Raw genomic sequence first — 24,872 nt, forward strand, 5'->3', positions numbered from 1 at the left:
CAAAAAAATCGAATAATATAAATATTAAAATTGCAACGGCAAATAATCCGACGAAAAAGTACGAATAAAAGTATAGAAAACCAGCTTGACTGAAGCAGTGTCGAAGAACCGACTGTCGTCACTGGTCAGCGCAGATGCACAAAAGACACAGCGCGCAGACAGACAGACATGATGTCTACGTAGTAGCGGAACGAAAAACAAGTGGAACCGTTCCAATAAATGCTTTGTCAGATTTTACACCATCTTAATAAATGGCTGAACTCAGCTACATCTTGTTTGGCCAAATTCTATCTCGTTTTGCAATGACCGGTTTTGCACAAAGTTGCATAATTGTACCTTAAGTAGTCATTCTACTGGTAATTGAAATTAACTATGTACCAGTACTAGTGTACCACTATATACTAGTACATTATACTATATAATAGTACTAATACTTGTATAATACTATATACTAAAACTAGTATTTAATAATAATTTCTCTGATTGCCAATGAATTGCAACCAGAGGAGTCTAAAGACAAAACATATACATAATTATTATATTATTCATGCAAAAGTTGCTAATACTAAACTTAGTCCTAATTTTATGACACCCCACTATCATGTATTACTACGCATATTTATGTCGTAGATGAGAAATGTATGACACTGGTTTCTATTTGTGTAGGTCGGATAGGCACGCCTCATTTCATGGCGCCTGAGGTGGTGGAACGCCAGCAGTACGGCAAACCGGTGGACATCTGGTCAGCTGGGGTGCTGCTGCACATCCTCCTATCAGGCACTCTTCCATTCCTAGGCACCAGGGATCGACTCTATCACTCTGTGTGTAGAGGCAAATTAAATGTGAGTATTTCTCCTGACGAGATCGGGTGTGATCGAGGAGTGTCCACATCTTTAACCCCCACTTGATCTTTATATAAATAATAATAATAAAAATAATAATCTTTATTCTTGTCATCGAACATTACAAATGTTATAAACAAACGTCATGTGAAGATGAAACATAGCATTGCATATACTAACAATATACCGTACCACTAACACATATATACATAACATTAAACATGTACACATATGTATACATATATACATTTACAAATATAATATAAAACAGTCAGATGCTCACGTTATGACTTAGGTAATCGTCAATTGTATAAAAAGCCTGTTTTTTGAGCCATTGTGCCACTGTAGATATGAACTTTTTTTGTGGTAAATTTTTTATTGTAGTCGGTAATTTATTGAATAATAAGTATTGTTGCTTTTACAACTAAATAATTCTATCAAATTGTATTATAGTACTTATAACAGAATGAGTTAATACCAATATTTGTGAGCTACTTTATCACAAACTAAGAAATAATGGGCCATATGAATAAAGTTGAGCATTTGCTTATACTTCTAAAATATGGAGCATTTGCTTCATTTTCTATGAATAAACGTGAGTAAAACTTTTGCTCATGCTCATCAAAAAAATAGTTTGAGCATTTGCTCAAAAGTAAAAGCTTATGCTCAAAATTGTATGAATAAACAAGAGCATTTGCTCAACTTTTGAAGCAAATGCTTCAAAAAATGTGAGTCTAGTCTGGAGCAGCTTATCACTTTTTGCTCATAGTAAAATGGCTCAACTAATTCGTGTAAGGAAGAGGAAACTATACCAGATACAATCACAACCAATAGTTGAGAACTATAAAACTCTTTTTAGATTCAACCATGATACAAAAGAATAAATACAAAAGTTACCTATCCAATATAAAGATAGCCATCACAGAATAGGAAATAGGCATTTTAGAAGATGAGAGTGTGGACGATTATAAGAAGGCTATTAATATTATAAGCTATGCTAAAGATTATTATAGAAATGACATTTTTTCACGCTATTATTTCAAAATTCTAAACTCAACTAACCTAGAACTCAATTCATAAATAGAAAACAGAGCAGACGACGCAAACACAAGCGGTGTCTCCTAACTTGCATATTTAGCGCTTACGTGAGCTATAAAAACAAAGTAAGGCCACAAAGGCCGAATCAGCTGATGAAAAATCTTTAAAATACGTGAGCATTTGCTCCAGAGTTCAGGAGCATAGGGTAAGAGTATAAGGTAAAGCTTATTCATATAGAAATGAGCAAATGCTTATGCTTCTACCTAATGCTCATGAGCAAAACCTTATGCTCCATGCTCTTGCTCATGAGCATTTGCTCTTGTTTTATTCATATGGGCCAGTAACTTACAGTTCCGGATAATTGTTGGTGAAACTAATTTGGCTTATGCCTTGTCTACTCGTTGACCCAGTCGCTGGCCCAGTGGCTTGCCAAGTTGCTGGACAAGCTGGTAAGCGCTCCAGTGGCGAAGCGAAGGGAGGTTTTCAGGTTGCAATCCCCCCATGGGCCTGAAAAAGAGGTACAAGATAACACCCCTTCACCATCACATCAAAGTACACCAGGTGAAGTCTATGAGGGGCCCAACATTTTTCGTCAACCACTTCAAAATCCTCGCTATGCTACTGGTAAGCTTGGCCACGTTGGTCTTGCTATCCACACTGCAATATTATCATTTGTAGATGTTTGGCTGGCCTTCACTCGACAAAACTCGGAGTGATGGCTAGCGAAGGCCAATGTAGGCGAGCGCTGGAAAAGCAGCTATCTACACTATCCTGGCGCTCATCGTCATTTGGCCCAAAATGTGGATGCGACATTTAAGCTGGGTTTACACCAAAGTTATTAACAAAATGTTAATAACTTAATCCTTATGGATTCTGTTAGATTGAACGAAACTTGACAAACACATATGTTCAACATGTGTATGATAAGTTATGTTCAATCTAATAGAATCTATAAGGATTAAGCTATCAACATTTTGTTAATAAGTTTGGTGTAAACGCAGCTTAAGGTGCGTACAGACCTTCTTGTCTGCTTTCGATTTTCATCAGCTGATACTATGCTTATTATCTCTGTCTTTGTGCATAAATAGTAAGATACATTATACAGAGTGACACAGAATAACGGGAACTTTTAAAAACGCCATAAAACATTAGTGGGAAGGGCAAAAATGATTTTATTCAAACTAATGTAAAATTCAAGACTTCCATTTGAGAATTATTAATAACATCTATCACTTTTTGACAATTACTTCTTTAAGATGGCTTCCTCCTGAACGAATACACTCTTGAAATCTGTGTTGACGATTCCTCATTGATCGCTGCAACATCTCATCTGGGATATTGCGGATTTCATTTTGAATTATGTTTTAATTTTTAATTAATTAAAAATTATTGATGAAATTGTGAGCGAAATCAATCCTCTGCACGGCATTCAATGGCAAAACTGTGTGAGTGAGTATTGTTTAGTAAACGTGTAATCATCATAACAAACAATTCAACATGAAATTAACAATATCTTAGCTAAAATGTTGCAGCAATCGTTCAGGAATCTCAACACAGATTTCAAGAGTGTATTCGTGCAGGAGGAATCCATCTTAGAGAAGTAATTGTCAAAAAGTGATAGATGTTATTAATTATTCTCAAATGGCAAGTCTTGAACTTTACATTAGTTTCAATAAAATCATTTTTGCACTAATGTTTTATGGCGTTTTTTAAAGTTCCCTTTATTCTGTGTCACTCTGTATATAATACAGATACAGATTTAGCATCAGGTGATGGGAAGCGAAGTGAGCTTGTTCGTGGCACATAAGTTAGTACGCACCTTTATGATTGTTAATTTGTCTTTAGCTACGGCTTTGTAGAAATATAGTATATTTCAACTATATATACTATTTTCAAGTATATTTCAACTATGTTGTATATATTATATGTTGAAATATAGTTCATTTTTTCAATGTTCTGTGAAAGTACATGACCAAAACCTTTTTAAAAAGAGTTGATCAGCCAACTTATTTCAATACCTTGTGTATATATATTGAAACCCAGTTATCGCTGTTGAAAATTCTATAATGAATTCTTATTTTGTTTTACAGTTAAACTCGGTGCAGTGGGAGTGTATTAGTGATAACGCCAAAGATCTCGTAAGAAGAATGCTCACTCTAGATCCTAATCATAGGATAACTATACAAGAAGTTCTTAGTCATAAATGGCTACGGGTGAGTAACTCTCTGTCATTATTCTCAATTATATTTCACAATAGCTGAGTCATTTCTCATCAATCTTTCCTATGATTTAAAGAATAGAATTGAATGGATTAATAACTAATCATTAATTATGTTCATTTTCGAATTACATCCTTTTTCGATTCTGATTATTTACAATATTATTATTTGAACAGTCAAGTAATTTTCCATCACTCTTTCCTATGATTTAAAGAATAGAATTGAATGGATAAATAACTTATCATTAGTAACTAATCAATAACTAAAACATTAATTATGATCATTTTCGAATTACATCCTGTTTCGACTACTGATTATTCTATAATTTACAATTTGCCTTTTTCAAAGTTGTTTCTGTATTGCAGCTTTAAGGTGATTTTTTGCATCAAGTCATATTTCACATCAATTTATTGCAATTAATTTTAGAAGAATCCTTGAAATTGATACAAAAATTATCAATTTATTGTAGAGTAAACGTGTAGGCCATGTGAGCTGTTGAATAATAATTGTAAGAAGATTCGTTTTCCAATATTACATCTCCATGGACTTTCCTCTGAAATTACTTTCTTTCCCATGAGATTGGTTATGAAAGCATTTATTCTGCCAGTCATGTTTCATGATAATTCTACCAATTATTTGAGCAATACCAGACTTTCACAAAGAAGTTGAGTCAACTGGATTAATGTTATTTGTAATTTGAAAAATTGAGATATTAAGAAATCATCTCGTAATAGGATTAAAGTTCAAGAAAATGCAACTGCATTTATTTATTTATTACATTTCCAACGGTATACACCAATTTCAAAAGAATACAATAGTAACAAGATCAACAAAAATAACAAGACAAATATAAATATAAATATGAGATACATAACATAGGGTCAAATAAGTAACTTAGCAATTCAGAAGTATAACAACTAATAACAGTAATATGAAATAAAATGTACAAATATGCATTAGAAACTATCAGCACAAATTCAATGACTTGAAGCAATTGCAAACAAAATATTTTCAGCAATAACAAAGGAAACACAGTAATTCAATAGCAGCAAGCGCAACAATAGAATAATAACTATAACAATAACACAATAACACTAACACTATAACCAAACACAGCCAACTAATACAAATGATAACAAAATAAGAAAAAAAAAACCAAAAAGCAATGAAACAAGCAAATGGGAAGAAATACAATGAAAGCAGCCAGAGAATAAGCCCTTAATACATTTTAGCTCTGCAAAATAGAAAAGCTATAGACCCAGCTGTAAAACCGCTCTCTTGAAAGCCATAGCAGACACACCAAAGAATTCTATCCCAGCTGCAGCAGCCTCACAGCCCGATCGCAATATCCTAGACAGTCCACTGTTATAGGCATAGGCAGTAGTATGAAGGCGTCTGTGGAAAATGGTCCTGGAACGGGTCCCTCGTGGAGCACAAATATCAATGCCAGCCAGTAATTCAGGGCAGTCCAATGTCCCATTCACCAACTTAAAAAGTAGCACCAGATCATTGAGTCTTCTCCTTTGAGCCAAAGGTAAGAGTCCGAAACGATTCTCCAATTCCATCACAGGAACATCAAAGTAGGCAAATCCCATCCTACAGCCAAGCATTCTTACAAATCGCCTCTGCACCCTATGCAGCTGATCCATTTGATACTGATGATAAGGCGACCAGACAACCGATGCATACTCCAGGACAGGCAGAACCAGAGCCCTAAACAGGACCAAGAGGCTAAAAGGAGATCTGAAATCTCTTGAGGACCTGAAAATGAAACCAAGCAAAGACCCAGCTCTAGACGTCATACCACAAATATGTTCCAATGGACTAAGAGAAGGACTCATCACAACGCCCAAGTCCTTGAATTTCAACACTCTCTTCAATGGAGCACCCCTTAAAAAGTACTGGAAGCATTAACATACAAGCGTAGCATACTTTCTACCATCTATCTCTTTTCTGTATAGGGCTACTTGTAAAAATAGAAAGAAAAAGAAAAATCTCAGTACCAGTGAGATTTTTATTCTTCTTCCATCTATTGATAGCCTACTGAAGAAATAGTTTGTTGAACAATCTATGTTAGGACATAGTTTTACCTTATATATGCATTTCGATTCAAATCACATGAAATATTTATCCATTTAACTTCCTATAGCTGTGGCCATTAGAATAACACGAGTGGTCATATTGTTATTTTTAATCAGTCAAGTTATTTTGATGACACACATTTTTAGATCAAGTGGCATTTATTAACGCAAGTTGTATTAGAGGCCAATTTTTAAATGTTTAGCACTTTGAATAGTGTCTGAACTCTTTCCACTGTCGGTCTTTGTTTAGAGTGGGTTTTCGAACTCCCTCACTCTATACAGTATTTTGCCCGGCGCCAATCAATTACTATGAATTGATAAAATAATTACTTTACTATAATTTCACTCACTGTGTGGATACTTATATTTCACTCACTGAACTAATAATAGTATTGAAGAAAAAGATAAAGATAGATAGATCAGGGTCGTGTGTAAGGGAATGTATAAAGTGAAAGACAAAACAAAGGTTAATTATGAATCTATTATTGAACTTTAAATTTATATGAATTTATAAAAAATTGATCAAAAATATAGTGATGATTAGAAATAAATACAAGATGATTAAGTTTTCAAAAATACTACAGTTCAAGTTTTAATTTTGTACAACAAAATTTAACAAACAGTTCCTATTTTAACAGGTTACTTGAAAAGTAAGTAATTAAATCAAAATATTGAACAACTCTAGTTAAAAATATGATTATAGTCAAAAATAAGAGAATTGATAAATTTTAAAGAATGAATATGATTAGGGGAGCCTTGCTCTAAAAAACTATTATTTGTGCTTAGAAGTGAATTTCAACTGTAAGCTTCAAGAAATTAATTAAGATTGTGTCTTTAGATATGAATTTAAAGAGAAGTAATAATTAAGTTTGCTCTTTACTATAATGCTATAAAATTTGATATACTTATTTGGGCTTTTTAGGGTGGAGTGGTGTGGATTTTAAATGAGAAAAATTGAAAATTCTAAATACAATCTTTACCTGGCTCAGTCAATTCCCTATAGGATAATTGAAGTCTGAAACCAAAAACTCACTCCTACACTGAACACTGTCCAAAATCCAAGAGACTCACAGCAACTAACAGCAACTAACTGCAACTAACTCTCAAGACAGGGTCTGCCTGTTTATATACTAGAACCACGATTTTCCACCCCTCATCACCCTTCGCCCTCTAGCTCCGCCTACCCTCAAACTCATCAGCTAATATTCTGCTTACAAATTGAATTCAAATATCAATTTGAATTCACTATAATGTTTATTATGTTATATCATTTTAAACTATGGCTCCCCTTCATTATTAAAACAAATGATATAATACATTTCATCAATATTTAAACTCTAAACTTTGGATACTGACAATTGAATGCATTGATTTGATTAATACAGTAATCAGTCTTATAAATCTAATATGGCAAATACTTCAATAATAAATACATGAACTGAACAAAATACGATGTCATACAGTACATCATTACAATCGAGTTGAATAAATCAAATTAATAAGATACCAATCAATTACTACTTAATTAATTAAGCAGGTTTCTTATACTCATTGTCAACATGTTTCAATCAAATATACCTAATTTATTCTATTTACAAATTTGTCCTTAGCCTATGAATTCGGATTCAACTAACTTAATTAGCTTATAATAATTATTAAATTATAATTTATTATTAACATTATATTTGTTGAATACTTTATACATATAGCCTATCTATTTCATGCCCTAGTTTATAAATACATTTACTCATATATCATGTTTATCGTTTTATGTGATCACCATTCAAATAACTGATCATCAAATAATTGCTTCAATAATATTCATATGCTGACCACGTGGTAAAATTGTAGCATATGCTGACCACGTGGTTACATTGAAAACTACATATCTATATTTACTTCTCTCCTAACTATATATCTATATCGCTATTCACAATCTTCATTTACCTGCCATCAACTTATGCTATAGATATATACAAGGGTTGACACAAAACACAGTGGGCCATGTGGTTTCTATTGTAAACGTGTCTGTGACTGACGTTACTGTTATCATATATTGTTAGCAATTTTCTATGACAGAATGATTTTGTCTCAAACTATTTTGAAAAGAATAATAACCCCAGTCATCTGGCTAGGTAGGCTATTCAAATGCATTCTCAATAGTTTCGAGAAACGGTTCTTTTTATTATTCTAGCTCTTCGAGCGTTCATATTCTTAAATACAATATGTTCAGAGCACGTGTTGCAACAAATAACAGAAATCTACAATTTTTAAATTTTAGGAGAGCACGTGGTCGCCATTTGTGGCTCATGTCATAATCTAATTTTCTATTGATATAACTTGAGCAGTTGCATGCTTTAGGCCTACTTATTACAAAAGTCAGTAACTTTGATGACAAATATATTTTTTTATAATAAATGCATTTATCAATAAAAATATTAACTCAATTACAAACTATTTAGACTATTAAAATATAGTAAACCACACACTCACATAAATGCTTTCAAACAAGAACTAGATGAGCTTGTGCACTGTTTTATAAAATGCAAAGACCTCAGCATAGCAGGCTTCACTACTGTAAAAAATTCTAAATTTTTCCTGAGATGTAGTAAGAGATGTGATTGTGGGAGATGTAGTTCCCGTAGATCCCTGAATCTCTCAAAGTAAAATTACGCATCTAAAACTAGATAAGGGGTATAGTAACAGTTATACAACAACGCGCAACTACTGGAAGTCTGGTACAACATGAACTACGCCATACAGTTTGAAAGTTTTATCGATACAAAACAATTTCTACTGCAAAACATCAAACACTTGATACTCCACCTCCAATATGAAATAGTCAAAAAGCAATTACAAAAACATCAAACACTTGATATTCCACCTTAAATAAGAAATAGAGCTGAAACAGTAAAAAAGCAGCTAAAAACATCAAACACTCGATACTCCACCTTCAATAGGAAATACAGAGAGAAATCAAATAGAGTATAGCATGAAAAATACAATAATGCAACTAAAATGTAATAATAGAGCTGAAAAATCAACTAGCACTTACAAAAACATCAAACACTTGATACTCCACCTTAAATAAGAAATAGAGCTGAAATAGTGGAAAAAGCATCTAAAAAAACATCACACACTTTATACTTTACCTTTAATAGAAGATAGAGCTGAAACAGTCGAAAAATGAATGGATGAATGAATTTATTTATTTGCCAAAAACAAAAAATAAATCAGCTATAGCACCTTAGTTCAAGCTTAATATAAATAATTATACTTGATTGATTGCAAAGTTGGTTGTTGTTGTTAGGATCGTGACAAAGGCGTGTCATCGAAAGTGCACCTGATCGACACGGTTGACGAGATGAAGAAGTACAACGCGCGCCGCCGCCTGAAGGGCGCCGTGATGGCGGCAGTAGCGTCGGCCAAGTGGTGCGCCGACCCAACCTCCGACCCCGACAACTTCTCCGACTGCGGCGACGACGAGGTCTCCTCACAAGGTACACCACCAACCGCTGCATCCTGAAATTGAACGACAAACTTTATGATCGGCTTCCTTAGGCTGGCCACTAACGGTAGAAAATGCATGCACATACACAGTCGACTTACATTTTTGTGTCATCACAGCGGATCGCTTCAAGCATAATTTTCCGAAGTTAGGTTTTGTATCTCTGACTTTTGTTGTTTATTTTTTCTTTGCTGCTCTCTTTGAAGTTGAATTATTTTTCTATCATTATAATCTGTAATTTTCCAGTGGTTTATTCATTGTAATTGGCTGTTGTTATTTCATGTTAAAAGCCTCTCGCTGGTGACAGCTTTGATGACACTACAATGTATGTCGACTGTGTATGTGTATGCATTTTCTACCGTTAGTTGCCTGCCTTAAGGTCTCTTCCCACTCAGCTATGCTACGCTGAAATAATAGTCCAGTCAAAATAGACATAAAAAAGGGGGTGTGCTTGCAATTTATATTGTAGTTCTGATTTTTTAATATATTATTTGGGTACATAAGAGAAGTCCAGAACCAATTTCTTCATGCAAAATTTCCTTGTGCTAGATACAGGGTGGCCCAAAAACTTCGTATTTTCGGCTCATTTTCCAGTTTTCAGCTACTTCTGCCAAATCTCGTAATCGGACTGAAAAATTTGCTCTAGCCTTTTTTCTATAATATGAAATTCTGAATAAAATAAGATCATTCGGAACTCTCTATCTCCAATGAGTACTGAGTTATGATTTTTCAAAAATGAGTGAAATTTAAAGAAAAAATCTATTTTGATGAATATTAGATTTTGATCAACAATATCTTCCGATTGCTACCATTTAGATGTATAATTCAAAATCCCTCTGGGCGTATTTTTGTGCTCTACAATCTGAGATCTGGTAGAGCGCTCTATCTCATATAGATTTCCAGGTACACCTGAAAACAATGCTCCTTGTATTGTGAAAAACACCTAATTTTCAGCTTCAATCATCATCACCAACTACATAGTCTTCACATTGATATTTCGCACAATGACATAAGTTCATAAGATTATATTCTATGAGAATCACCCGTTAGATGCACTTCATTTCAGTATTTCCTAGTGGAGAGGCGCGCTCAAGGACACCTCAAGGATCAAAATTCCAAACACTTGTAACTTCTGACACAATGCTCAGATTTCATCGTACTACACTTCATTCTTCTCGGCTCGTCAAGGCGGTCCAAAATCATGCATCATATTCGGTCGAAAAGTGGAAGATTTATTGTTGAATAGTATATTAAAAAATCAGAACTACAATATAAAATGCATGCACCAATGTATATTAGTGACTGGACTATAAGTCCTATTTTCCAATGTGAAACTCAAGCTACTAATTTTGATTGACAGATTCGTAGCTTGGGTTTAACATTGGGAGATTGGACGCATTTCAGCGTAGCTAAGCGTGAAGAGACCCTTACATAAAAATAAAGGGAGAAGTTCTCGTAAACAGGAGGTTTGAAATGCTTTGTTATCATGATAATACGATTCTAAAGGGATATAAGTAGGATATTATTATTGTTAAACGGTTATTCAAATCAAAGGGAATTGGAATCACATTCTCTGTGATTGATTTATTTATTTTCCGATCATACATTAAACTAATGGCTGAAGACTGCACATTTTTCTTCATTTCTTTTTTTTTCAATGTTCAGTTGATTTTTCTATTTAAAAGAGATATAACTAGGATACTTATTGTTCAACGGTATTTCAAATCAAAAATAATTTGAGATCATTCTCTGTGATTGATTTACCGTATTAATTTACCGGTTATCCTTTAAACTAATGGTGGAAGATTGCACATTTCTCTTCATTTATTTTTTTATTTTTTTCTAACCCAGGGTGGTTGAGGTTCGTATCTTTTACAGTATGACACTTCGCGTGCTTAGTGGGCGCGGACCGGCATTGCTGTATAGTGGAGTGAATATGAAATTGGCAACCAGCTGGTAAGCTTAAGCTCTTCATGGGCTGTTGAGCCATTGACATACATTTTGAGTATACTTGAATGATCAAATCTTCGTAAAAATAGCTAAGGAATAGAATAAAATCAATTAGAAGTATAGAACTCTAATGATTGTTGAGGTGATATGGCGAAAATATGCTGATAGACATAAATTGTACTATTTCAAAGTATATAACTTGGATATATTGCGGTATTTTTAATCAAAGGGAATTGCAGAACATTATTAAATTCTCAAGAAAAAATGTTATGGTTTTCTTCTAAAATGCATCTAACCTCATAATTCTGATATTTTATTGAATAAAGCAGAGATTTTTCATATTGCTTTTTTTGTCTGTTCTGTCTCCTTCGAATCTATGAGGTTTGAGTCCGTTTTAGCATAGCCACCTCTAATACATGTATTACATGTATACACATACATGTATTGTTACTGAATACATGTATTAGAGGTGGCTATTGTTTTAGACCAAAAGTACTGAAAATGTTTTCTTACAAATTGAATAATCTACAATTTCCTATTATTCAAAATATCGTTGAACATTTAACAAATCCCTGTTATATCCCTTTTCAATTTAAAATCACATTTCTACCACATTTTTTCTTTATCTCAACAATCATTGGAGTGACTACTTCCAATTCTATTTTATTCGATTTCTCAGACTTTTTCACATGATAATTGATCATTCCAGTATACTCATGAGTCTGCCACAAATTTATAAAACTAAAAATTTGAAGAAAAGTGTGCAATCTTTAGTTTGCTGATTATTTCGCTAACAAAGCATTTTAGGGCTGGAACATTTTTCTTTATTTTGATGTAGGGAACTGAAACCTCTCACGAAGTTAGTCGGTCTATTTCAGAAAATACTCTGAATATTCTCTGTGATTGATCTATTTATATTCTATATTTATCTGTAGATATATAGTAAGATTCACGTGCTCATTGGAGACATTCTCTCCATGAGGATTCCAGTTGATCAAGAACCAGCCCGGGTAGGCAAATTCAGTACGTCAAGTTCCTCTTGCTTTCAGAAAGTATTGTAGATACAGTATCATGTATGTTATTCTAAAATTACAAAATAATTTTGAATATAATTATTACTCATTGCCATTTAGAAGCGAAAACCTAACTCATAACCTAAACTAACCTTTAACCATCTTTTCCCTAAACCATTCTCACTAATCCCTTACTAGTGTGTAACGGTGTAGGCTTAGGCTTTCTTTCAAATGACACTCAGAATATAATAAATTCATTGGAAATATGAAAGGCAAATAGAGAGATAAAAATAAATAGAGGGAAAAAATAAATCCTTTACCAAAGACCAGTCAATAATGAATGCAGTAAACAGTTGACATAGTCAACATCATAATTCAATTCTTTCAATGATCTGGTGAATCAATTATCTGGATATCAACCTAAACTCTCAAATTTGTTATTAGTACGCGATATGCGATCATGTCACGGATTCACATTATTGATTGTAGATCTACAGAATTAATTCACTAACAGTCTCATTATTAAAAGCTCTATGATTATAGTATTCTCCCCAAACATCGCCATATTTGTTTTTCTCGCCCCCCTGGGACCGTAGGTTTTGAGACGAGAGGGGAAGTGGTCCTGGCCACCATGTGTAGAGGAGGGAGGATGAGGAGGGTGTGAGCCCGGGTCTAGAGGACTGCCTTGGTCGAGTATCGAGGAGGCTGACAGTGTATCAGCCTGTGCCGAAAACATGATGTAATAAATGGCTCAACTTCCCATTTCTTTCAGTAGGCTATCTCAAAGACCAGTCAAAATAACTACTTAAACTCTATTTAAATATCGACGAACTGACGTACTCCCGTCAAGCATGTGTCGATCCCAAATATGTTTCGACGATTTAAAAGTGTAATGAATTATTAGAGTATCGGTATTCAATCTTTCTGATGAAAATATATATTCAAATCATGGAAATAGTTCTGTGTTGAATAAAATATGTCTGAGATTATGGGAAAGGTGATTGAATGAAAAGTACCAACAATTTTAATAATTTGTTCTACTCTAGATGGTTCTGCTTTGTGTGCACATATCTATATTTGTGAGAAAAGGACGTTTTATGATTACGATTCCATATCAAATCCACTAACATAATATATAAGTATCATGGATCAGTAAGGATCAGATAAGTATCATACTGTATCTGAATGAAAATGTAAAGAATTGAACGATTTTTGTTCTATAGGCTATGTCGTATTATATCAAATTTCATACGATATTTCGTGTTTAAGTAGTAGAGTGGATTTTACTGTCCAAATAAAACTCATTTTATTGTATTCTATATGAAGTATGAAAAATGCCCTGTATTGTTTCAGCTGTGTCTATGATTCTGGACTCTCTGGATGACATCCACTGCCTTCAGGAGCCCCCTCTAGATGATCCAGACTTCCTTCAATCTGTGCTGGATGACAGGCAACTTCATGCTCTACTCGAGGTCAGTTTATTCAATTAAATAAAAAGTATACTCTACTATATATGTTCACAAAAATGAAAAATATTTGTATTTTCAGTATGAAGTGACTCAATCATCAAAGTGCAGATTGAGAGAGAATTTCGCAAAGGGTTTACTGTATAAAAGTAATACTTGGTTACTAGATTTTTCTGAAAATACACAATTGAAACGAAATAAATGCAGAGAGTTAAGTTTCCTTAATACTACGTGAAAAATCATACTCCTTACATGAAGGCAATTTATACTGTAATATTAGGAAAATACTACCTTCATTTGTGTAAAACTGTGTGTAGGTATGAGTCCGATAAAGATTTTTGATAGAGGGTATTTCAGAGACAATATTACATCAAAATGAGTTGATGTATAGAGCGTTTATTATGTCGCACACATCAGAATAGTCATATCTGTAAAAAGTGGGGTTTTAATATTCGGTGCGTGGCTATCGCATGATAGCACTACTTATGTATAAAACGTATAAAACATATATAAAGTCGTTTAATGTGTACAGGTTACAACAGGTCTGCAGTATTGTTTTGTGTACGATAATGTAAGCGTGTCGTTTTGCCAAGAGCAACGAGTGTTCCTTCTTGAACAGTATTTTACCAGTATTCAACGCCACCAAAACGCCTTTTCTTGCGGGTTTATATCAAAGGATTTAATAAATAGGCCTTATAATCTGAATTAACTTGAAAATCTTTAATCAATATTTTATTAACCTATCGGCAGGGTTGGTTTAGTGGTCAGAAGCGTTACAAACTTCAGTCTGCACCGCTTCGTTTGTAGGTTCGAATCCCGCCGGTGGCATGGATGTTTGATTGTTTGATCATCTCATCAAATCACAAAAACATTTCCCAACACCCTAACACAGGCAAAACACGTGTCTGTGCAAAATCAACAATAAAAAATAATCTTACACTACCTTCAATTTTAGTTATTAGAGGAATTGGAATTGGAGAATTGGAGAATTTAGAGGAAAAAGTAAATCAATCAAACATAACTCATTGTGCTAAATTTATTCATAGCTTGAGATAGAGTGTGCAAAGGGCCAATGTTAAGCAACGATACATCCAAACAAATATTTTCAATTCTTAGATTTAAGTGAGGACTTAATTTAATATAATATATTATAATAACATATTACAAGAACTAGATGAGACAATAAGATAATATTATAAAGCTATTTTTTATCAATTTTGATGCCAATTTTCAACCTGCTAGGCCAACGTTTTCAATATTCAAGCATTCTAACAGAATCAAAACCGAGTAGTACAGAATTTCAACAATGCTAATCAGACTTAGTCCTAGGAACATGTCCAAGTAGGTCACAGAAGTCTCAATAAAAACTTCAAATGTGTTAGATGGTCTGCGCATTTGAGGGTAATATGTGTCATCGATGAAAACCGCTATTAATTTGCTACTATCTCTGTCAGGAATTGAGTCATGAGAAACGAATTTGTAATCAGTATGGTCGCATGAAGAGAAACAATTACAGGAGAGAGACTTTTCCACATTCACTGTATCTAATATGCTATTTGGACACTCAAAATCTCCGAAACATATAGGAGTCGACTCATTATGTGGCATAAAGTACGTAACACATCCACATTTATTCAAAACATTCTTAGTTAAACATTCCATCTTGCAATTTTGATGAGTGTAATATTTGAAAAACTCCAGTTCTTTTTCATATGGCATATAACACTCTCTACTGTCAGGAGGTATGTTCAAATCGTCATCAATGAGTGTCTGGTCTGGTTCTATGAACACCTGCAGCTCATGATTGCTGAAGTCCTTGCTGTAATGCCACCTCATGAATGGGTTGGGCACGTCCCAGGGGCTGTGAATCGTGTACCATCTGTTCGATCGTGGAAAAATCTCGATATTATCTCGTTCCAAGTTTGTGCTGTTCCAATCTTTCATGGTGAGCCCATTCATTGGTCTTCTTACAAATGATGGATAAGAAACATCAAATCTGGGTGAATTGAGAGTAGGAAATCCTGTAAAATTCCCCACCACTCGGTATTCATCTGGGTTATTATGAAAGGAGTGAAGGTATGTGCTGTTCTTGTAGATTTGTGATAAAGGTAAGGAACTGCACGTAGTGCATAATCCGTAATGAGTTAACATGTCATAACAAATGAGAGGCTCATCAAACCGCATACCCAGCATGAAAGTGCTTTGATCCTTGCTGATATATTCCTGGTCCGTGATCACCAGCTTGTCAAACATATTGAAAAAACTTTCGTCATCGATTCCCTTTTCTAATTGACTTATGTATGATTTGCAGTCATCTTCTGACCATTTATCCAAATCGGGTCCTAGAATAATATTCATTACACCACAAAGAGTTTGTTTATCTTCTTCCGTCATATCAGTATCAACTCCGGTTTTTATGTCATTTGAAATGAGAAAATCACGACAATAGGTTATTGCTGGGACAGGCAGTTCTGATGTGGAGCGAGGTTTGTGATCTGTGGTAATTATCATTGGAGTTGCTTGCCAAGTTATCCATCTGTCCTTTAAGGTATTGATCGAAAAAGCTGCAAATACTCCTATCAAGACACACCACACAAGTCTCTCAAACCAATGCTTCTGTTCATCAGCAACGTATTTCATTCCATGCAACGAGGTATTTTTCAAGAAGAACTTCAGAGTCCTGTTCTTTCTGAAGCAGTTGGGAAACATTATAGTTCCTAATGAATGGAAACAACACACTAAGAACTGAGTTACTAAGAGTTTTATACAGATAATCTCAATTGAATCACTGAAACGTTAGCGTTGTACTACTTCGACTAACAGCAAAGAAAAGACTGGACTTTTAAATGCCGTGACGGGCAGAATATTGTGCAGAAGGTTACTCGTTTATCAATTTATTATCATTATCAACTTCATTATAAAATTCATATTAGTATTTATTTTATCATTTTCATTATAATTTCCTTTATCATTTCCATTATAATTTTTAATATCATTCACAGTTAATCTATTCTATTGAGAGATGCCTTTTCTCTATTCGTGTTGAAGTCTTTCCAATTAATTGCCATCCAATTTAATAATTTCAACTACTGTAATCTCTAACGTCAATTAGACTAATATATTCATTACTTTTTAAAGCTAATGACTGTTGCTATGAACTTCATACTGGACCAAATTGCATGATGTTTATCAAAACAAAAGGTTAACGGCCCTATATGTGCAGCTTTAATTTCTTTTTTGATAAAAATATGTTAATTTAAATTGATAACCTCTATTCTAAAAAAAAACAATGCTAACACTTAATTGGAGGCTCTCATGTGGTGGCCCCTCCCCTCCACATGCCTGTGAGAACAATATCTCAACTGATTTCAATTGTTATTTACTTTCAGATAAATTTTATATAATAAGATTGTTGTGACTTCAAATTCAAATTATATATTTGCAATTTCATTCGTTTAAAATATTATCTACAACATATAAAGAATTTCACAATTCAAAATGAATATTCAATTATATAAATCACAAATTCATGAAATACACAATAATACACTAAATAAGTTTAGTAGCTATTATAAGGCTACAAGTTTTTGATTTGAATCCAATCAAGCCTTGTGTCTAGATAGGTTGGAGTTGGATCCGAGGGAGGAAAACGGTAAAAAATAAAAATAATCAAAAGTCTTTCATCTAAAACTTACGTATGAGTGAAAATATACTAATAAATAAGAGAATTAACTTACGTATTCGATACATTCTCATTAATATCCTGATAAATTCAATAAATTACAGAAAGAAGTGACAAGCAGTTAGGTATAAAATGTATTGTTGGTGCTATTTTGCGATTATTTGACAGTACTCAAATAACACTTTTTTTCTATTTTGTTAGAAATAGTAAGGGATTTGCTTGTTTTTCTTCCTACCATTCTTGTCATTGAATGAGATGAATAGATGCTTGGAGTTGATTGCTATAGCCTAGTGTGTGCAATCTTAGATTGCACATTGCAGCATTGCTCTTATGGAGTACTGTGCTCTGTGCTGCCAGATCCCACAAACGCCAGAAAGCCTAATTGTGTGAGAGCAAGAGCGAAAAAGAGACCGTGAGTCAATTTGATAGAAAAAAAATGGCAACAGTGCAGTGCTGCCTACTAAGAAATAATGTTGTCCATAAAGCACCAAACCATGGAGCAATCAATGACATTTTTAATTTATTTATACATTGTTACATACAATATAATTCTCAACTATGATTGATTGATTGATTGATTGATTACTTTATTTATGTAGATTACAATATATACTGTCTTATACACTTATATACAATAGCTTACAATACAGCAAAATTATAGATGAATTTACATGATATAGACTAAGAAAATAATTATTGAACTGTATATGATATGAAAAAGCAATTTGTAATATAATAACTATAGATAATAATTATATTGTTATGCATCTACATAAATTGGCGGAGCTTTGGACATATTAATGTCCATTCTTCGGAAAGAATATTAAAAATATCCTCCCCACTAACTCTCTACCAAAACGTTAATTTCGTTATTTAAACTAAGGATTTATTTATTAATGGAAATATTGTAAAAGTTTTAATCAATATGAATATTTAAGAGAAAAAAAAACAGAAAATTGATAAAGTAAAATAATTATATAGGTAGATAAGATCAAATAATTTATTAATAAAATGAAGTAGGCTGAAAGTAGATCAGGGTAATCAACTTTCAGTAATATACAGCAGTATGCAGTGGATAATTGAAATAACATGAGTTTATATAATATATATATATACAATTCGTTCTATAACAGGTTTAGAGGTTTGTATTTGTGGGATGGGTGGGGGATGGTTGTCATGTGATCGTTCTAGGGCCGGACAGTTTCAGTCATTTGTTCCAGAAGATGTTTTTTTAAAGTCAGGATGAAGCTCGCTCGGCTCTCGATGGACCTGATAGAAACAGGAAGTGCATTCCATGCACGACAGGCACTGACTAAGAAGGATTTTGTGAAAATAGTAGTTCGATGATTGGGTATCCTTAAAGTACTTTCTCTGGTTCTAGTATGTGAAGCATCTATCCTCCTACCTTCAGAGACAAATTTGAAATCATCTTTAAAATAGTTCGGATTACGGATTTCAAGATATCTCTAACAAGCTTGACTATTCGAAAAAGCCTTTGATTGGGAAGCTTCAATGTTGAACTAGCAATGTGGGCTGGGGTGATATGATCATGGCGTTGGAGAGAGTAGACGAAACGTAGACAATAATTTTGGCAACGCTGTAGTTTATCATTCAGAGTGACTTGCATATCGTTAAGAACAGAATTACAATACATTAAATGTGGGAAGATGAGAGATTGAACCAATAATAATTTAATGTTTCTAGGGAGAATATCGTGCATTTTCTTCAATGCATGCATGGCTGAGAATACCTTTTTACAAGTTTTGTTCACTTGTTCTGACCAGTCAAGAGTATTATTCATAATAATGCCTAAATTCTTAACTGAGCTACAGTAAGGAATGTCATTACCATCTACACTAATTTTGTGAATCGATTCAAGGTCAATATTGTTTATAAGACGAGAATATCCAATTATAATGGGTTGTGTTTTGATGGGATTAAGCTTAAGGCCATTTTTCGTTGTCCATTCAACTATCGAATTGATATCCTGATTCATTATTCCAACTGTTTCATTAATTTTTGTTATGGGACAGCTTAAATAGATTTGAAGGTCGTCTGCATAAGTATGGAAACTGGAGAATTTGATAATGGAAGAAAGGTCATTAGCATACAAAGTGAAGAGGAGAGGGCCTAAAATTGAACCTTGTGGTACTCCATGCATAACGTTTTTCCAAGTAGACTTTTTGTCACCGACAGATACACATTGTTTCCTACCCAATAGATAGGATTTAAAACAAACTAACGAGTCGTGACTGAAACCAAGAATAGCCAACTTATTCAGAAGGACTGTATGATCAACAGTATCAAATGCTTTAGAAAAATCAAATAGGGTGAGGATGGTGCATTTTCTTTGGTCCATAGCTAACCTTATATCATCAGTGACACGGAGCAGAGCTGTTTCAGTTGAATGGAATCAAGCCTTGTGTCTAGATAGGTTGGAGTTGGATCCGAGGGAGGAAAACGGTAAAAAATAAAAATAATCAAAAGTCATTCATCTAAAACTTACGTATGAGTGAAAATATACTAATTAATTGGAGAATTAACTTACCTATTCGATACATTCTCATTAATATCTTAATAAATTCAATATAGCCTATCACAAAAAGAAGTGACAACCAATTAGGTTTAAAATGTATTGTTGGTGCTATTTTGCAGTTATTTGACAGTACTCAAATAACACTTTTTTCTATTTTGTCAGAAATAGTAAGGGCTTTGCCTGTTTTTCTTCCTACCATTCTTGTCATTGAATGAGATGAATAGATGCTTGGAGTTGATTGCTATAGCCTAGTGTGTGCAATCTTAGATTGCACATTGCAGCATTGCTCTTATTTTTATTATTATTTATTTTTATTTTTCTTATGGAGTACTGTGCTCTGTGCTGCCAGATCCACAAACGCCAGAAAGCCTAATTGTGTGAGAGCAAGAGCGAAAAAGAGACCGTGAGTCAATTTGATAGAATCATCATAAAAATGGCAACAGTGCAGTGCTGCCTACTAAGAAATAATGTTGTCCATAAAGCACCAAACCATGGAGCAGTCAATGACATTTTTAATTTATTTATACATTGTTACATACAATATGATTCTCAACTATGAATGATTGGGAAAGGAACAACAGGCTTAAAGCCCAAAACTGTTCCTTTCCCAAATTTAGATAGAAATTGTCCAAAAATAGGTTATGTTTACACTTCATGATTTTTGTCCTAATACAAGAGGAAAAAACGACTTCGACCTCCCATACAGTAGACTGCTGAAAACACAGAGACAGCCACATACACAGGGTTTCCGCTTTCATAATTGCCTGCCACACGATATAAAAAATTTAAAAGAGCCTAAACCATTTAAGCAAGCTCTAAAAAAATACTTTCTAGACAATCCACTCTATTCACTGAAGGAATTTCCAATGAAGAGTGTGATTCACAAGTAGCGACTTTCATTCGCTTCCTTGACGTGCCCCTCATCCTTGTGATGTAGGTGGTGAAATAAAAATGAAATGAAATGTCCAATTTTGAGTCCAAAATATTATTTTATAAACTAGGAATTAAGCATTTAGAAAAGTTGAAAACCAAATTAAATATATTTATTTAATGTGAATTAAACATTTATTTTCAATTCAATTCAAAAAATAATTTATTTCGCAAAATAATACATTATTACAAAACATTGTAACTAGAGCTCAAAATACTAATGAAAAACCACTTCTAAATACAACTTATTTCAACCTTATTTGTTTTACTTTAAAATACATAAAAGCTTATATTTTATTTCTTTATTTTTTATATTTTCTGACCATAGGTAGAGTATTGAATAAGCGTTGGTGCTGTGGTTGAAGGCTAGTCACTTTTCAATAATTAACGTTACGTTCTTTCTTCCTGTAATATTGCTGAGTAATAAAAATTCGTTTTCTTACACGACCCAATTATCTATAATGGAATAATAAGGCAACATTATTTGAAGTACAACGTCGTTTAGAAAAATGAGTTTTTGCTCTCCCGTCATCCGCTATTTCCATGCCAAATAATTGTTGGGCGAATTGAATACTGTATTTCCTTTTTGAATATAGTAAAATTATTGTAGAATTATTCTCCACAACCTTGCTGCTATAGTGAGGTTGACGGTATAATGACAGAGTTTGATTAGCAATGGTATTGCTATCCTTGTCAATCATTCAACAAAGCGGAAAGCGCTAGCTCTTTCTCGCTATGCTCTGTTACCAGATCGTCTTTTAACACTGTAGAATTAATAATTAACAAAATATTCCATCTTAATTTATAAATTCATTATGAAACTATTATTATTTTCAGTTTTTATTTTTATAGCACCATGTTAAAGACTAATAATCTATTCTATTTTGACTTAAATTGATAATAATATTGTTTGTGAAGGTAAAACCCATTGGTTAAGCCTTCTATATTGGTCAAGGCTTAATGAAATTATTGAAAAATATATTTTTCTGCTTGATAAAATATAATTGATCATTTTAAACGAGAATGAACAGTTAATATTACATCAATACAGGTTATTAGCTACTCTCTATAGAAGGCATTGACAAGACAGAGGATCGGCAACGTTGTTCTATCTTTCTCACTGCCTTTATAACGTGGACCTCACTATAGGAACCTTTAGTTTGTCAGGAAAAAAATGTCAATGTTCAAAATTCAAATCAAATTTGCTCTACGTTAGCTCCTTAAATTGTTTGATTGCTTTGGAAACCAGCGTTTTTCACATTGAAGCTGGGCTATTTTTATGATGTGTCAAGTTAACTGTTCCCATACTATGTCCGAATCAATTATTGTATTCGATATCAATGTGAACTCAGGCTGCTTCATTGCTATAAGTGTTTAGGTTAGACAATATTTAGTCTACAGATGGAAATAAATTGGAAGTTGCATTTGTTTAAATGCTAATTAATTAATGATTATTATTAAACGAGAATCCCAATTAAATGCTGTAAATCACCCCGAAGACTTCTGCTGCTGCAAATATTGACAACAGGGTAAACAGCTAGATGGAAATTCTATGAGCGCTACTATACAAAAATGCTGTTTACCCTGTAGTCGATATTTGCAGCAGCAGAAGTCTTCGGGGTGATTTACAGCATTTAATTGGGATTTTCGTTTAATAATAATTATCCATTAATTAGCGTTTGAACAAATGCAAATTTATTTCCATCTGTAGACTGGCTGGCCGCTATGGCTTTGTATAAGATGAACGCTGCTATCCAGAGATTGTAAGTTTGGTGTAAGGGTAAGCATTCCTGACCGGTAATTAGGAGGTACTGGGTTCGATTCCTAGGCTGGCAAATAATTTTTGTATAGTAGCGCTCATCGAATTTCTATCTAGCTGTTTACCCTGTTGTCAATATTTGCAGTAGCAGAAGTCTTCGGGGGTGATTTACAGCATTTAATTGGGATTTTCGTTTAATAATAAATATTTAGGGCCAGTTGCACGTCCGTCTGTTAAATATGGACATTAACGTCGATTTACAAATCAGCGTTAGTTTTACGGATTCATTTCTGTTCCACAAAGATCGGTTAGTTTTTAATTCCGATTAAGTTTACCGGTTAACTAATCAAGATTTTAACAGTTTCACAATCCGGAAGCACTGTAATTTAACTGACACAAAATAATTGAGGTTATGTTATTGAAGCGGTGAACTTGAAACTGAAAAAATATTAACAAACGAGATCATGGTTCAATATTATTAGACGAAGAAAAAATGAGTTTGATTTTGATTCTAATAAGAGAGAATATTTACATAATAGAAAACTGATAATGATAGGTCTGTTTTAAGGTAAAAATGAGGTTATGTTATTGAAGCGGTGAATTTGACCATTCAATACAGAGGCATGCGCCATAAAAATGCTCTGTCTGTCGCCAGTGTCAAGTGCTATGCTGCTAACAGATGACAACAGATCGAAAACTAACCTCAAAAATCAGAATCTTATTTTGAATGCTAATATTAGCTAAATACACTTCTCTATTTTATTAATGAATGAAATTCAATCATATATTTAGCCCATACTTTGAATTTTTTAGTTTTTTTATCAAAAACTAATAGGAAGACAGCTATCAGTAGGTACCTAACTGGCGTTAGTTGGATCTAATTCCCCGTGAATAGCCTGTTGAAAATCTTTTACGTCGATTAGTTGAACCAGCATTATTTTTCGATTTTTACCTTTGTGCAACCAAATTTTCTTCGTTACAACTAGTCGCGGTTAAAATGGTGCCAACTAATCAGAATTAATTGTTTACGCCGGTTAGTTTAATCGGCGTTATCGCTTGAAATTTCTGTTTTGTGAAACCAAAATGCATCGGTTAGCACTAATCTCGATTAAAGTACATAATTTAATCGTGATTAAACATTAACCGACGTACGAAAAACTGGGGGTTAGTCTTTCATTCAGTATGAATACATTCGCCACTACTCAGAAAGCTATATAGTGTATTCGGATGTTCAGTTTGGATCTGTGCACAATCAACCGATGATACGCAGATGGCAATTGTCACCAATGTCTTACTCCGTGCCCCTCCCTTCCCCCACCGCCTTGTTATGGCACGACTGAATCAATTTCGCGCCGCTCCTCTCAAACTTAATCCACTTGTGCTGAACACATGCAAATTTATTCCATCTCTCTATCACTAGCACCGGCTGCTTATCAGCCGAATATTCAATCTGATTATTGAAAACTATGATGGAACATGAATAGGCCAAATATCCTTGTATTTTGTGAGACAGCGAATTTTGATAATTTATCAAATCTAATTATTTTTATTTCACAATAACACAATGGAACATAATATTATCCCTTTCACATTATCAAATTGAAACTATTTACATACAATACTGTAATCATTTTTCTCTATTTACCAACTTCAATGGAATAATTGAATCAATAAGACGTTGAAGTTGTCGATACCACCATTTTTGTTCAAAATCAATTAAATTACAGAACCAGGTTTCATTGCAACACCTGCCACATCTTCAGCTGAACTAAACTGGAATAGAATACAAAAATGTTCTGAATAGTTGTAAAGGTGATACGATTTATAAGGTGTTAAAATTATAAGATT

The 24,872-nt window shown here is 33.5% G+C and overlaps 2 protein-coding genes across 22 annotated transcripts in view; one reads left to right on the forward strand and one right to left on the reverse strand.

Annotated features, from left to right (window-relative positions):
- Positions 1-24,872, forward strand: part of LOC111058930 (peripheral plasma membrane protein CASK) — a 545,689-nt gene that overhangs the window by 115,106 nt on the left and 405,711 nt on the right. For all 21 annotated transcript variants that reach the window (XM_039445680.1, XM_039418934.1, XM_039445693.1 and 18 more), the window contains 4 exons: positions 667-842; positions 3,971-4,093; positions 9,491-9,680; positions 14,005-14,123. In XM_039445680.1, the coding sequence (XP_039301614.1) occupies positions 667-842; positions 3,971-4,093; positions 9,491-9,680; positions 14,005-14,123 (608 nt within the window). The remainder of the gene's footprint in view (positions 1-666; positions 843-3,970; positions 4,094-9,490; positions 9,681-14,004; positions 14,124-24,872) is intronic.
- LOC120349056 (pickpocket protein 28-like) lies at positions 15,143-16,947 on the reverse strand. Its single transcript, XM_039419011.1, has one exon. It carries the CDS (start codon positions 16,824-16,826, stop codon positions 15,348-15,350), a length of 1,479 nt encoding a protein of 492 aa, XP_039274945.1. The 5' UTR covers positions 16,827-16,947; the 3' UTR covers positions 15,143-15,347.

The sequence above is a fragment of the Nilaparvata lugens genome, chromosome 1, assembly GCF_014356525.2.
Source record: "Nilaparvata lugens isolate BPH chromosome 1, ASM1435652v1, whole genome shotgun sequence".
NCBI lineage: Eukaryota > Metazoa > Arthropoda > Insecta > Hemiptera > Delphacidae > Nilaparvata > Nilaparvata lugens.

Coding starts and splice junctions, on each gene's coding strand:
- LOC120349056 (XM_039419011.1), bottom strand. CDS start 16,826: ATGTTTCCCAACTGCTTCAGAAAGAACAGGACTCTGAAGTTCTTCTTG.